The sequence below is a fragment of the Schistocerca serialis genome, chromosome 6, assembly GCF_023864345.2.
Source record: "Schistocerca serialis cubense isolate TAMUIC-IGC-003099 chromosome 6, iqSchSeri2.2, whole genome shotgun sequence".
Classification (NCBI taxonomy): Eukaryota; Metazoa; Arthropoda; class Insecta; order Orthoptera; family Acrididae; genus Schistocerca; species Schistocerca serialis.
In genome coordinates, this window is record NC_064643.1 from 265,651,530 (window position 1) to 265,667,564 (window position 16,035).

The 16,035-nt window shown below is 41.3% G+C and overlaps 1 protein-coding gene across 1 annotated transcript in view; it reads left to right on the forward strand.

Moving 5' to 3' along the window:
- LOC126484151 (sorting nexin-2) overlaps positions 1 to 13,410 on the forward strand; it is a 50,078-nt gene extending 36,668 nt beyond the window's left edge. The window contains exons 10-11 of the mRNA XM_050107549.1: positions 4,970 to 5,122; positions 12,530 to 13,410. Coding sequence (XP_049963506.1) covers positions 4,970 to 5,122; positions 12,530 to 12,580 — 204 coding nt within the window. The 3' untranslated portion in view covers positions 12,581 to 13,410. The remainder of the gene's footprint in view (positions 1 to 4,969; positions 5,123 to 12,529) is intronic.
- The last annotated feature ends 2,625 nt before the right edge of the window (positions 13,411 to 16,035 follow it).

A 16,035-nucleotide genomic window follows, 5' to 3' on the forward strand; every position in this document is an offset into this window, starting at 1 on the left:
TTTTTATTCATTACAAATGCAGATATGATAGTTTGTACACCAACTGCCATTTCTTTCTTCCTGACACTCCCATACTATGTTACCTCATGACCCATACATGGCATTAGATACACACCACTTTTTCAATCCTTTGGTTATGGTTTCACTTGAGATTCACCTGCAGGTAATAACGATCCATTCACCAAGCTTGGGTATTGAGGGCTTTTTTTACTTCCCCCTGGAGTGAAAGTATGGTGTCCTTTTGGGAGGAACTCACTATAAAGCTGTTTCAGGTGAGCTCTGATATGTCTGTTCACAGTAACATCCATCATTTGAAGGTCTAATATATGTTGTTAGGAATTATTGTTAGGTCTGCTTTGTTCTTAATTATCAGCTCTTTTAGTGTAGTGAAGTGTCTTGTGAAAGAATTCAGCACCAACATTCTCCTCCCCCCCCCCCCCCCCCCCCTAAGAAAATAGCTGAGCATTATGTTCCAAATGCTTTTCAACCAACAAGCCTGCACTTTTCTTGACATGTTAAGTCCTACAATCACACTCCTTTGGTGAATTTTTGCCGTGCAGCTTATGGGGCACCTTCCTGCTGTGAGCTAGGACACTCAGCAGAATTGTTAGTTTGGCCTTTCCATTGTAAGGACTTCTTCTAATATTACTTCTAATTCCCTGGAGTCTTAACATTTGACAACATATCAAAATAAATGGGATTAGCAAATAGCCATGCTTCCTTAGAATGATTGTTCTGCTGATAAGCAATGTTTCTCATAATGACAATCTTGCTATCAGGTAAGTAAGGAAATTGCTTGTACTTGACATGTCTTCAAATGGATGGACATTATGACCACATATTTGGAGTACATTTACTCACTTATGAAGCTTCTTCCAGCAGGCACAATTTGAAAACAGTAATCCCCATAAATGTAAGGAGGAAAAAGAAACCTTGCAAAAATCATTGGCCACGTACCCATTGATGTGAATATTCTGATAGACAATATAATTAACTTCAAATGCAACCTGACATAATGCCTGATTGAGCACTCCTACTGTGTTGAAAGATTCACTGGACCATACATTCAAAGATTCGTTTGATGCCACTCTTATGTACTATAGTATAGTCGGTGACAGATGATCCCTGCAAAGCACAAAGGCTGCAGATGGAAAAATTAGTCATCTTTAAAGCTGTGATAACAGTGAGGAGGTGTTCCCATAGAAACTTTGATTGTTGAGCTTGACAGGTGAAGCAGCTGCACCAAGCCCACTGTAACTGTCATGGATCATAACTCACAGACTGCTAGGGGCTGTCATTTGCAAGCCTTCTCATCTGTATGTATCTTCTGAAAGCAGCTTACTGTAGCTAAGCTGTAATTTTTCCCGAGGGCATGCACCTTTACTGTATGGTTAAATGATGATGGTGTCCTCATGGGTAAAATATTCCGGAGGTAAGGTAGTCCCCCATACGGATCTCTGGGCGGGGACTACTCAGGACGGCGTCGTTACCAGGCGAAAGAAAACTGGCATTCTAAGGATCGGAGTGTGGAATGTCAGAACTCTTAATCGAGCAGATAGGTCAGAAAACTTGAAAATGGAAATGGATAGGTTTAAGTTGGAGATAGTGGGAATTAGTGAAGTTCGGTGGCAGGAGGAATAAGACTTCTGGTCAGGTGAATACAAGGTTATAAATACAAAATCAAATAGGGCTAATGCAGGAGGTGGTTTACTAATGAATAAAATAAAAGGATCAGCTATTACGAACAGCATAGTGAATGCATAATAAAAGTTTATATGCCAACTAGCTCCACAGATGATGAAGAGATTGAAGAAATGTATGATGAGGTAAAAGAAATTATTCAGATAGTGAAGGGATATGAAAATTTAATAGGTATGGGGGACTTGAATTTGATAGTAGGAAAAGGAAGAGAAGGAAAAGTAAGTGAATATGGAATGGGGGTAAGAAGTGAAAGAGGAAGCCGCATGGTAGAATTTTGCACAGAGCATAACTTAATCATAGCTAACACTTGGTTTAAGAATCGTGAAAGAAGGTTGTATACGTGGAAGAGGCCTGGAGGCACTGGAAGGTTTCAGATAGATTATATAATGGTAAGACAGATTTCGGGATCAGGTTTTAAATTGTAAGACATTTCCAGGTTCAGATATGGACTCTGACCAAAATCTCTTTGTTATGAACTGTAGATTAAAACTGAAGAAACTGCAAAAAGGTAGGAATTTAAGGAGATTGTACCTGGATAAACTGAAAGAACAGAGATTGTAGTGTGTTTCAGGGAGAGCATTAGGGAATAAGTGACAGGAACGGGGAAAAGAAATACAGCAGAAGAAGAATGGGTAACTTTGAGAGATGAAATAGTGAAGGTAGCAGAGGATCAAGTAGATAAAGATGAGGGCTAGTAGAAATCCTTGGGTAGCAGAAGAGATATTGAATTTAATTGATGAAAGGAGAAAATATAAAAATGCAGTAAATGAAGCAGGCAAAAAGGAATAAAAAGTCTCAAAAATGAGATCAACAGGAAGTGCAAAATGGCTAAGCAGGGATGGCTAGAGAACAAATGTAAGGATGTAGAGCCATATATCACTGGGGGTAAGATAGATAGTGCCTACAGGAAAATTAGAGAGATCTGGAGAAAAGAGAACCACTTGTATGAATATCAAGAGCTCAGATGGAAAACCAGCTCAAAGCAAAGAAGGGAAAGCAGGAAGGCAGGAGTATATAGAGGGTCTATACTATGATGATGCACTTGAGGGCAATAGCAAGGAAATGGAAGAGGATGTAGATGAAGATGAAATGGTAGATAAGATATTGTGTGAAGGGTTTGACACAGCACTGAAAGACCTAAGCCGAAACAAGGCACCGGGAGTAGACAACATTTCATTAGAACTACTAATAGCCTAAAACTCTACCATCTGGTGAACAATATGTATGAGACAGACAAAATACCCTCAGACTTAAAGAAGAATATAATTATTCCAATCCCAGAGAAAGCAGGTGTTGACAGATATCAAAATTGCCGAACTATCAGTTTAATAAGCCACGGCTGCAAAATACTAACGCAAATTCTTTACACATGAATGGAAAAACTGGTAGAAGCCGACCTTGAAGATCAGCTCGGATTCTGTAGAATAGTTGGAACACGTGAGACAATGCTGACCCTATGACTTATCTTAGAAAATAGATTAAGGAAAGGCAAACCTACATTTCTGGCATTTGTAGACTTATAAAAGTCTGTTGACAATGTTGCCTGGAATATCTCTTTAAAATTCTGAAGGTGGCAGGGGTCAAATATGGGGAGTGAAAGGCTATTTTCAATTTGTTCAGAAACCAGATGGCAATTACAAGAGTCAAGGGGCATGAAAGGGAAGCAGTGATTGGGAAGGGAGTGAGACAGGGTTTTAGCCTATCCCTGATGTTATTCAATCTGTATATTGAAAAAGCAGTAAAGGAAACAAGAAAAATTTGGAGTAGGAATTAAAATCCATGGAGAAGAAATAAAAACTTTGCGGTTTGCCGATGACATCGTAATTCTGTCAGAAGCAGCAAAGGACCTGGTAGAGCAGTTGAATGGAATGGACAGTGTCTTGAAAGGAGGATATAAGATAAACATCAACAAAAACAAAACGATGATAATGGAATGTAGTCTAATTAAATCAGATGAAACTGAGGGGATTAGATTAGGAAATGAGACACTGAAAGAAGAAGAGTTTTACTATTTGGGGAGCAAAATAACTGAGAAGATATAAAATGTAGACTGACAGTGGCACGAAAAGCATATCTGAAGAAGAGAAACTTGTTAACATTGATTATAGATTTCAGTGTTAGGAAGTCTTTTGTAAAAGTATTTGTATGGAATGTAGCCATGTATGGATGTGGATCATGGATGATTAATAGTTTAGACAAGAGGAGAATAGAAACTTTTGAAATATGGTGCTACAGAAGAATGCTGAAGATCAGATGGGTAGATCACTTAACTAATGAGGTGGTACTGAATAGAATTGGTGAGAAGAGGAATTTGTGGCACAACTTGACCACAAGAAGGGATCAATTGTTAGGACATCTTCTGAGGTGTCAAGGGATCACCAATTTAGTATTGGAGGGCAGTGTGAAGGGTAAAAATCATAGAGGGAGTCCAAGAGATGAATACACTGAGCTGATTCAGAAGGATATAGGTTGCAGTTTGTACTGGGAGGTAAGGCTTGCATGGGATAGAGTAGCATGGAGAGCTGCATCAAGCCACTCCTTGGACTGAAGACAACAACAACCAGTCAAGTTTTGCGATAAATTTCATTTTTTATGCAATTGTATTTAGTGTTTCCTCATTCGTTAGCTAATCTGCACATCCATCTTCTGCAGTATATTGCAGCACCACTTTTCAAAATCTTCTCTTCTTGTTTGAACTATTTATATTCATTTTTCGATTCTGCACAGGACTACACTCCAAATACCTTTGGAAAAGACTTTTATTCTATGTCAGGAAATTGCTCTTCCGTTGGCTTGTATATGCAAGAACTATTTGGCCAGTAGTATAAGTATGTAATATATTTCCCTGTGTATGAAAGCAACTGTTACTAATATGGATGAATAGCAATCTTATTTCAATGTGATGCCTGATTTCCAGTGTACGATAAGCCAACTCTACTCATCTAGACAGTCAAGATGAACTTGATGGTTCCCCCTCCCCTCCCCTCCCTGCTGTAGTTTGACTTAGTAGATTCTTAATAAGTAATAGGCAACGATAGTAAGAGTTTAGAGGATACTTCTTGGAGATTCTACCTTATCTGTGACAGATTAAAGGCAAATGTGGTACAGAAAGACATTAGTCTTAATTTCACTGTAAAACAGTACATATAGTGACTTACTACTCAGACCTGACCATGTTCTGTGTGGTGCAAACTTCTAGTTTTTATGGTGCAAAATTCTAGTTTTTACTAGTTCCTGAATCATAATTTGAACTCCTGTTTACTTTCAGTGGGAGTCCAAAGTTGAACGTGGGCAAGAAGAATTTGATAATATTTCAAAGATGATTAAAAAAGAATTGGAAAGATTTGAGATCAATCGTGTGAAAGATTTCAAGGCAATCATCATTCAGTATCTGGAAAACCTGATGAACAATCAACTACAGGTATCTAATTAGTGCTAATCATTAAAAATTTTGCCGTTAAGCTTTACAGTGTGCTTGAATGATGGACCTGCTAAACTTAATAATCAGTCTTAGATATTTGAATATTATGATCTTGGCAGAGATCAGAATGAAAGTCTTCGGTCGAATGTAAATAATAGAAGAAAAAGTGACATCGTGCTGTAGAGTTCAGATGTTGAGTGCTTAATAGGCACCTATGTTTCCTATACCTACCTCTGAAGACGATCGTAAGAAAGCTTAACAATGTTTCCAGTCATACTCGTGTGCCTCTTTCTTACTCGTGTGCCTTCTTAACAACTCATCTGAGAAGAGCCTTCCCTCCTTCGTTTATTTTTAGTCCATGTAAGTAACAGATATCTGCTACTGCCACCAGTGTTGTATTTCCATGTCTACCATAGCCATTTTAGGCCAATTAATACCAACCTCCATACACTATTAACTGACCAAAAACATGCCTTAATGAAGCATTTTAGATGAGTATCATAAATGTAACTGATTTCTTGTTTGATTCTTGATAGGACCAAGGAGAAGGCAGTGCAAGCGCACAATCATTGTTTAATGAAGATTATGTAGTGAAAATGTGCAAATGTGCTATACTGAATTTGAAATTACAAAATCAGTGAGAATACGTAGTACTTCATTTAATATTTGGTCATAGATTATAGACACAACCACTCCCCCCTCCCTCCCAGTAGGCTCGCCACTCTTTGGTGGGTTCATGCTTGGCTACCATGGGGCCTCAGCCTTCGCAGTACCTTTTCCCTTCCATGTTGCATGTCTATCCTCCCGCTATTCTTTTTACCCTCCCTTGGGGAACATGTCGGGTTGTTCGTGGGAATGTGTTCTGCATTTTCAGTAGCCTGAGATCATAACAGTCTCTCCACTGCTTTTTGCTCATCTTTTCTTTCTTTGTTCCCCTTCTCCTGTCCTTCCTCTGCTTCGGTGTTAGAGGTTCCTCTTCTTCTTCCTCCTGGTGCACTCCTGAATGTCAGGCCACACATCTGATAAGTAACAGGTGACTGGGTAAGGCGTAATTCCCAGCCATGGCTTGATAGGTAGGGTTTGCACGTATCCTCTGGTACAAGTCAGACCCAAGGAGGGGTGATCGCCTGATCTGTTACAGTCTCAGATTGCCAATTGGTCCCTCTGTTAGGTGTTGGGATGTAACCTCAGGTGTGAACTACCATCTAAGGCGGGTGGGACCCCCATGTGGGTCAGAGGCTGGCGGGGGAGGGGGGGGGGGGGCTGGACGGAGCACACCATTGGACACGCTGGCAGTTGTGGAGATTTTCTCGCAGTGAGTCACTCATCTCCTTCAGTCTACATCTACTAAATAGAAACAAAATGAGGCTAACGATTCAAAAACCCTCCCAGCAGCACTAGGGTTCCTCGTGGTTTCACATACTGAAGACAGTCAGTACTTTGCAACGGTAAATCCATTCATTATCCAGAAATGTGTTGGAGTTGCCAGCCCTGTGAAATCCTGCTCTCATGTAAGCAATGGCATTTTGCTTTTGGAGACTACTGCTGATTCTCAAGTCCAGCAACTGCTTGCAGCTTTGCTCCTTCATGGCTATCCTGTTCGTGTCAAGGCACATCGTACGCTGAATTCTTTGTGTGGTGTTATTTACACTAGGCTGCTCAATGGTCTGATTAAGGCAGAAATCCAAACATACCTCTGTGATCAGGGCATCATTGCAGGCCACTGGGTGATAAAAAAGGTAGATGAATCCTCAGTGCTCACACGCATACTTTTTCTGATGTAGATATAGTAGTGCTTCCCTCAGACATCAAAGCAGACTGAGTTATCACAGTCTGACCGTATATCCCAAACCCAATGTGCTGCTAACCGTGTCATCATTACAACCACACTCACATGTCCTGTCAATGCTCAGCCAAATGTGTAACCCGTGGTAAGAATGCTAACGAAGGCAATTGTCTGCCTGCTATTACCCGCTGCATCAATTGCAATGGCGATCATGCAGCCTCATCCCAAGATTGTCCCATGTATCTTGATGAGCAGACCATCCAGGAGATCTAGGTGAAGGAAACGTTGACTTAACCTGTTGCTCCCAAGTTGCTAGCAAGTCAGAAACACTGTGTTTTACTTTTCAGCTCACAGTATGTTCTTGCTACATCTCGCTCTATGAAGGACATGGTCACACAGACCTGCGACCTCAAATTCAGCACTGCGGTTGAAAAATCACCGTGTCATGGTAGCATCCCTGTCTCCTCCTCCAGCTGCACAACAAGCCATAAGAAATTTGCCTCATGGGGCAGCCACCTGCTACACAACCGGCAGGCTGGAAAGGGCAGAAGGAATACTTTCATGAAGACTTCTTATGCCCTCAAGCCAACAAACATCTGTATCTTCTTCTGCCACCCATAAAGGCTCCAAGCAATCAGAGGCAAATGGTCTTCTTCACCAACTTGCAGATCCTCTTGAATGGTGTCACCACATAACATCCTTATCTGGCTGACCGCCGTGTTGCCGGTGTGTACTGCCAACCATTTTTCTACCCTGGACCCGACAAACAGACAAGAATGCTGATGTCTCTCCAGATCTCTTCGAGCAGGATCCTACGGCCTTCCATCTCGCATGGGGGAGTCATACTGCTCATCCGGTGTCACCAGGGCTGACTTCCTCCAGCTTATTGGGCAACTCCCTCACCCCTTTCTGCTGCTTAGTGACTTTAATGGACACCATCTTGTTTGTGGTTCTCCCAAACCTGTCGCAGAGGTGCCCTCTTGGCTGATCTTCTCAACCAACTTACCCTCATGTGTCTTATCATGGGAGCACCCAAGTTCCTTTCAGACTCAGTGCATACCTATTCCCATTTGGACGTCTCCTTCTGCACTGCCGGCTTGTCCATCGTCTAGAGTGGTCCATTCTCTGACACACACTCAAGCAACCATTTCTCATGTGCTAACATGTTGCTGACTTCTACCCCCACCTATGTGCACACCTAAATGGTAGCTTTCTAAGGCTGACTAGAGGCCTTACTCCTCCCTGGTGAACTTCAATGAACAACATTTCCCCAGTTGTGATGACCAAGTAGAATACCTTACCAACATTATCCTTATCGCTGCATAACTTTCCATTCCTCGCACTTCATCTTTACCATGCCATGTCCTTGGTGGAATGAGGTGTGCCACAGCACAATTTGCATGCTGAGATGTGCTCTCTGTGTTTTTACACTGGCAAACTGCATTCATTGTAAACAGTTGTGTGCGCAGTGTCATCACGTTCTTTGGGATAGCAAAAAGAAACGTAGCTGAATTTCATGTACTAGTTCTTCCAACAATTCCACTCCCTCTTCCATCGTGTAGGCTGAACTCTGACCTCTGGGACCAAGGTCCTTTCCCCAATTTCTGGCCTGACCATAGCAGAGGATGTCATAGTGAACCCTATTGCTATCTTCAACACCTTAGGCCGCTATTTTGCAGAGATTTCGAGCTCCACCCACTATCACCCTTTCTTCCTCCATTGAAAACGAGTGAGAGATGCTTGGGCAATATCCTTCTTATCTCAGAATTGAGTGCTAAAATGCCGCCTTTAATATGAGGAAGCTAGGTGATGCTCTCAATTCATCCTGATCCTCTGCCCCAGGGCCAGACGATGTTTACATTCAGATGTTGCAGACTGTTTCTCTTGCAGACAAGCACTTTCTCCTTCATACGTACAATCACATCTGGGCAGAGGGCACATTTCCCAGATGCTGCCATGAAGCCACTGTCATACAGATACCCAAGCCTCAGTAAGGACAAACACTTTTCTTCTAGCTACCAACCCATTTCTCTCATCAGCTGTGTTTACAATGTGATGGAATGTATGATTCATGCCAGGCTGGTATGATGGCTCAAGTCTCGCAATTTGGCTTTAGAGTGCATTGTTCTGCAGGTGACCACCTTGTCACTTTGTCAACCCATGTCAAGAATGGTTTCCTGTGAAGATACTGGAATGTTGCAATGTTCTTTGATTTGGAGAAAGCCTATGATACCTGCTGGACTATTGGTGTCCTCCAAATTATCTATATGTGGGGCTTCAGAGGCTGCATGCCTAGTTTCCTTCAGGTATTTTTAAGATTGAGTTTCCAAGGTATGTGTAGGTTCTGCCTTGTTGAACACCTATATCCAGGAAAATAGTGTGCCTCAGGGTTCCATCCTGAGCATTGTCCTCTTGGCTATCACCATTAACCATTATGGCCTGTCTCCCGCCAGGCATCTCTGGCTCCCTTTTCATTGATTATTTTTGCCATCTATTGCAGTTCTCCCCGGAATTCTCTCCTTGAGCGATGTCTTCAGCATTGTCTTCAGCATTGTCTTGATTGTCTTTACTCATGGAGCATCAACAGTAGCTTTCACTTTTCCACTGACGAAACTGTTTCTTTCGGCACAATTGGTTTCTTCCACGGTCTTTATATCTTGAGCCTGTTGCTCTTTTTGTTGAAACTACGAAATTTCTGGGGCACATGCTCAAAGGAAACTTTCTTGGTCGTGCCACGTGTCTTACCTGGTCAGTCGCTGTACATGGTTCCTCTGTGTCCTGTGTGTCCTCAGTGGTACTTCCTGGTGAGCAGATCGAACCACTCTCCTCTGTGTGTACCAGTCGCGTTTCCGTTCAAAACTAGACTATGGGTGTTTCATTTATGCAGCTGCACGTCCTTTCATCGTACACTGTCTCAATACACTCCACCATCATGGCATCCATTTGGCCTCTGGCACCTTGTACACTAGCCCAGATGAGTCTGTATGCAGAAGCTGCTGAACTACTGCTGTCATACCACCATGATTTTCTCCTCAGCAGATATGTATGCTGTTTGTCTGCCATACCCGGCCACCCATCCTTTCCTGCCTCCTTTGATGACTCCTATCTCCAGCATGGGGTGCATCCCTCTTCTCTACTACCTCATGGAGTTAGCTTTCACCTATTACTTCAGTAGCTTAACTCCACATTATTTGCCATTTTCCCAGTGGATGTAAACCCTTCACCACCTTGGCTTCGTGTGACAGCCCATGTTCACCTTGGACTTCATTCCCTTCCTAAGGTCACTTCTCCAGCCTCACTCTATTGCTGTAAGTTTCTTCACCTTCACATGGAACTTCGCAGTAGTACCTTTGTGTTCACTGATGGCTCTAGGACTGACTGTGGTGTCGAGTGTGCCTTCATCATTGTTACCAACAATGTTTTGATATCACCTTCCTGAAAACTACTCTGTATTTACAGCGGAGCTCTTCAACCTGTATCAGGCCATGCAGTACATCCGGCGACATAGGCTTTTTAATTGTCATCTACTCTGACTCTGTGCCCTTCAGAGCCTGTGTGTGCTGTACACTGTCCACCCCTTAGTGCAACAGGTCCAGGAAAGCTCTCTCTTGCTCAGTCTTGATGGAGCCACTGTGATGTTCATGTGGGTCCCTGGTCATGTTGGTCTGATGGAAAATGCAGCCACTGATGTGGCTGCCAAGACTGCAGTCCTCGTACCTTAGCCTGCTAATTCTTCTGTTTCCTTTGATGATCTTTGTGTTGCTGTCTGTTGGCAGGTGGTGACACTTTGGCATCTTCACTGGTCTTCCCTTTATGGGAACAAGCTCCTTGAAATTAAATGTTTCCCAGCAGCTTGGACGATCTCCTCTTGGCCCTCTCGCCATGAGATCATTTTAGCCAGTTGTGTATTGGTCATTGTCCTTTTAGCCATCGTCATTTAAGTGGTGATCCCTCGTCACTTTGTGCTCATTGCTGTCAACCTTTGACAGTTGGCCATATGTTCTCATTTATGTTTGCTGTCTATCAGCCGTTTTAGCGAATGGCCCCCAGGCTGTCAAGTGAGTTTTACTTTTTACCTGTCATAGCAATATGGCGAAAGACACTTAATCTTTAGTTCAGGATCTCCATTGTGTCTGACATATTTTATGGACCTTTCTCCAAGTTCCTGTTTTTTAGCTGTCTTTCCATCAATGGGCTTAACGTGTTGTAGTTTTCAGCTCCACTTTTTGTCTTCGTGTTCTATGGTACTGAAGTGCAGTAGTTTTTGCACATTAAAAACAAAACAAAAATGGACTTGGCAATGTAAATGAATGTGATTACAGAATCAGGTAATCTCAGAAATAATTTTCATGCATCACAAAGTAGTTTCACACTGTTAAAGATTTGTGACTGAGTTCTCATCTATTGAAGCTGATTGTTGCTTAGCAGAAATCGGTATTAGTGTAAAATATATTTTGATAGTCTGTGAATAAATATTAGTGAAAACATATCAGTCATGATGATGTGAATTGACACTGTTCCAGTTTATTGCTTCTGATCTCGCTGAGACTTTGGCACAGATTGAGCATTACAGGGGCTACATTTAGCCACAATGAATTGTGGTATGTATTTTGGAGAGTTTGGATAGATTCCTGGGAATCTTCTTAAACATGAGTTTACTTCAAAAAAGCACCAGAAATATTTCCTGGGGGGCCTTAATATTACTGCTGGCAGTGTTCAGATGTGTTCAGTGGAAAACTGTTAATATGCAGCCCAAGGAAGACAACGTTAGTTACAATTTTTCAAAGAAGGCTTTGATTTTACCTGTGATATTTTGCTGCTGTGACATGGCGTTTGGAGTGATTTAAAGGGTATTACCTTGGCCTCCGCAACGTGCTGGTGTAGCTGCTGTCAGATTGCAGTCATAACAGTAGCATATAACTCTTGTGGAGCTATCACTGACAGATTGAAATGATTACTGTTCAGGAACACTACACTTTCGACTAGGCATATCAGTGTCAGAGGTTCGCATACCACTTGTAGCTGGCATGTGTGTAGCATATTATGTCATCTTCAATGCAGACAGAAGCTTTCTTTGTGTGAGCTGAAATGTCATAGTATGACAAATTAATTTTCCAGAGATAAATAATTTGCCCTGTTCATTATTACCCATATGATACAGCACTCCTTGTCCAGACCAAATGACAACTGCGATCTTGTTTCCTCATTTTGGAAGGCTCTTCACCAACTGATCGCATAACAACATTAATCATCCTTGTAACACAAAAACGGGAAATACATGTGCAGCTTGTGCATATCTGTGCAATCTCAATACCTTTTGCTGGTAACCTTTTCTATACATCCCCAGACCTTAGATCTGTGTGGACAGTTCTTTCTGAATGTTGCAGTTTAATTACAAGTGGTGTTGGAAAAGCTAACCATGTGTAGCAATAATGTCTTGGTATAAATCCTTTCGAACAGTAGACAAATGTAAAGAAGTTAGGGACTGCATTTTTTTGACTTAGTTGTGAAAGGAAGTTTGGCTGTGAAAATCCAGTGATGTTTGATTAGAAAAATTTTAAAATTTATTAGCAGATGGATATTTAAAAAACTGCTAATGTCATGTCATTTTACATTTTCAGCTGATTAAATATTGGGAAGCATTTATGCCTGAAGCTAAGGCCATAGCATGAACAAATTGGATCAGTGTTCAACCAAAAAACATTCCATATTTCCATTCCTACTGTTTTTTTGGTATGCTATGTATGCTGCATAGCAGTCAAAATGTATCATCAAGTGAAGATGAAACCAAACTGTTTGTGTAAAGTCTGTGACAGTAAATTGACAAAGGAAATCAAACCAATATTTGTGTTGAATGTTTGCTGGATGGCAGTTTTGTACAGCATTGCTACAGGCATACTCCTGTAGTGGGCTGACTCCAGCACTAATTGTTAAAATTGCCTCTGTTCCTTGAGGCTGGCAAATATTTACTCATGGAACTGGAATAATAGCTGTTGTTAATTATATATACTTCAAAAGTTTATGTTAAAGAAAACTTATTTTTGTTTCAGAAATGTGAAACTGTCTGTAACCTCTTTGACAAAAGAAATGCAAAGTATATGTATAGGATGTCTTACATGGTTAGTTTCAACTGTTAATTTGTTTAATTGCGTTGCTCTGTATTTATATAGTTCCTATTGTTTAACTCTGTGTAATCTCATGCTTTTACTTGGATTGTATTTTTGTTGAATAGTGAACCCATGTGATGAAACTGAAAATATTTCTTAAGTCTCAAATGTATTTCTCTAGTCCTTAGGGGCACTGCTTCAGAGGTCTGTTCTCCATGTGCTGTGAATGTTGGAAAATATCTTAGTGTCATGTGTAAGAATAATATTTTTGTTCATAAATTATGTGTAACAGCATTACAAGAATGCTTTGAAGTACTTTGAAAATGAATCTTTTTTTTGAAATTGAATGTTAAGATTCAGAGAACTGCAAATAAATTTTTCAACGTTTTTTCAAATGTCTGAGTTATGAATGACCGAATATGAAAAACAACCTTAATATTGAAAGAGCATAATTATGTTGTTAAATGTGCTTACAAAATTCTCAGTGAAGTACGTAAAGGATAACAACAAAAGACAAACTGGCTATTAACACAATTCTAAATACACTGATCATTGTATTGCACCCAGAAGGCTCCAGTCAACCCACTGCAGACTGGATGGATATGTTGCACTCAGTAAGCTATGCTGATGATTACTTTTTCATGGTCAGCTGCACACACAGTGAGTGGGGGAAAGACCATGAAGTAATGCCTATCGGTTCATATAAAGAGGTCATAAGTGGCCACATTAGCCAGTACAGCAGGTGTAATGTCACTACGTAATGTTCTGAATGTGCACAATGCCAAGGCGACTATTAGACAGCAGATTCCCCATCTAGATGAGACCACTGCTCATTGTCAGTGGCAGTGAGTCCAAGAAGGCATGCCTGAATGACATGCAGGATGTAGACATCACACACTACAAGGAGGGAGGACCAATGGATTGTCCACAGAGCACTGACAGATGTAATGACAATGTTGGAACAGGTCAGTGGGCTGACCTGTCTTCTCTGCAACATCCGGTAAGTGCAGGTATCATTATCAGGTGGTTGAATGATGCAGGGGTAGGTGCATATGGACCAATATGAATCTCGGCGCTCTTGTCCTCACCCCCCTTCCCCACAGCTTTATGCCCGACGCCCCTGGTGTTGGGAATGATGGACATAGGAGGATCCTGCAAATTGGCAATGTGTCATCTTCAGTGATGAGTCCTGTTTCTGCATTGGAGGTGTTGACCACAAGTTGGAGAGCATGAAGAGCTGTTGTGTGGTCTTCCATACCACGTCCCATCAGTTTGGTATGGATAGTGGTATATTATGGTGCTCATTCATCACTAGTGTCCCTAATGGGCTCTGTGACTACCATGTGGTACATGAAGGAAGTCCTGCAACAAATGCCACTGCCATTCGTAAATGACCACACCTATACCCTATTTCAACAGGACAATGCTTGTCCTCGTACTGCTACCATTTCCTGAGCATGCCAGAAGCTGTGGATACTCTATGGCCAGCTACATCGCCTGATCTCTCCGTGATTGGGAATTAGAGGTGTACCATGGAGTGTGTCAGGATTTCTACTACTTCACACACCTATCTGTGGTAACTGTGCACTCAGGTGCAAGCAGCATGGGATGAAGTGTCACAGGACTTACATTCAAGACCTGTACAATTACTTGATGTGGCAACTGGACGCTTGTATTTACAACCATGGAGGTGTGATGACGTAGTAACATGTATGTTTTGTGGGTGTGTAGTGCAACAAATTTCGATTCTTCAAAGTTAAGTGTTCTCATTTTTCATGTGTGGTACCATCTACCTGCCTGCCAGCAATGATCGCAGTCTGCCTTGTCCGTCTACGTGCAGCTGTTTGTATGGCAAACAGTGTGTAGCCATTCTCAACTGGCGACAGTAGAATCATACTGATCCATGTGGCATTCTTGTCATTTCGAGAAGACTAGTGTTAGTTTTAAGGAAATGGGTCATTTTTTTATGGTTTAATGTTTGCTAAAATGTTGACTAATACGTTCCAATAAATAAAAATATAATAGAGGGAAACATTCCATGCGGAATATGTCTGCTTGTGTCTGTATATGTGTGGATGGATGTGTGTGTGTGTGTGTGTGTGTGTGTGTGTGTGTGTGTGTGTGTGTGCGAATGTATACCCGTCCTTTTTTCCCCCTAAGGTAAGTCTTTCCGCTCCCAGGATTGGAATGACTCCTTACCCGCTCCCTTAAAACCCACTTCCTTTCGTCTTTTCCTCTCCTTCCCTCTTTCCTGATGAGGCAACAGTTTGTTGCGAAAGCTTGAATTTTGTGTGTATGTATGTGTCTGTTTATGTTTCTATCTACCTGCCAGCGCTTTCATATGGTAAGTCCAATAAATAAAAAGTTTTATTGCAATCTTCTTATTGAAAGACACACAATATTTTGGTTTCTGCATTAAACAAATCACTTGGATCACTTTGATACAAACAAATAATGAAATTACTGTTATCACATCGAAATAATGATCAGAGGAGGTAATCTAAGTTGATCATCTTCACATCTGGAGGGTAACACATTTTCATCATCCTAGGCCTCATCATCTCATGAGCCCATGTGGAAGTGATTGGTAGAACAGATGATGAAATGGTGGAACAAATTTATGAATTTCTTTGTCTTGCATCTTTTTGTGTGGTATTGGCTTTGCTGTCCTAGTCTGTGCAGGTAAGTAATTTGAGAGGCTTAGCAGAAATGCCTGCAAGTCTGTTTCACTAGGTTTGAAGTCAATCTCTTTATACTTTTCTCTATAGCCATAATTGTAATGCATAAGGTTTGAGCCCTTGAAGACTTATTTTTCACATTTGAGATATCTTTGCACCCTCTCTGAAAACAGTTGGTAGCCTGTGTGGTAATCTGATAGGCTTTCAAAACCCAGAAACTTGGCAGTCATGTTACGCATTATTAAAAGGTTTATGCTTCGGGCAGCCACACAGGAAGTGCAGCCACTCCTGTGGTGTGAAGATGTCTATCTTTTTCCTTTTGCTCTTGACTTAAAAAAGAAA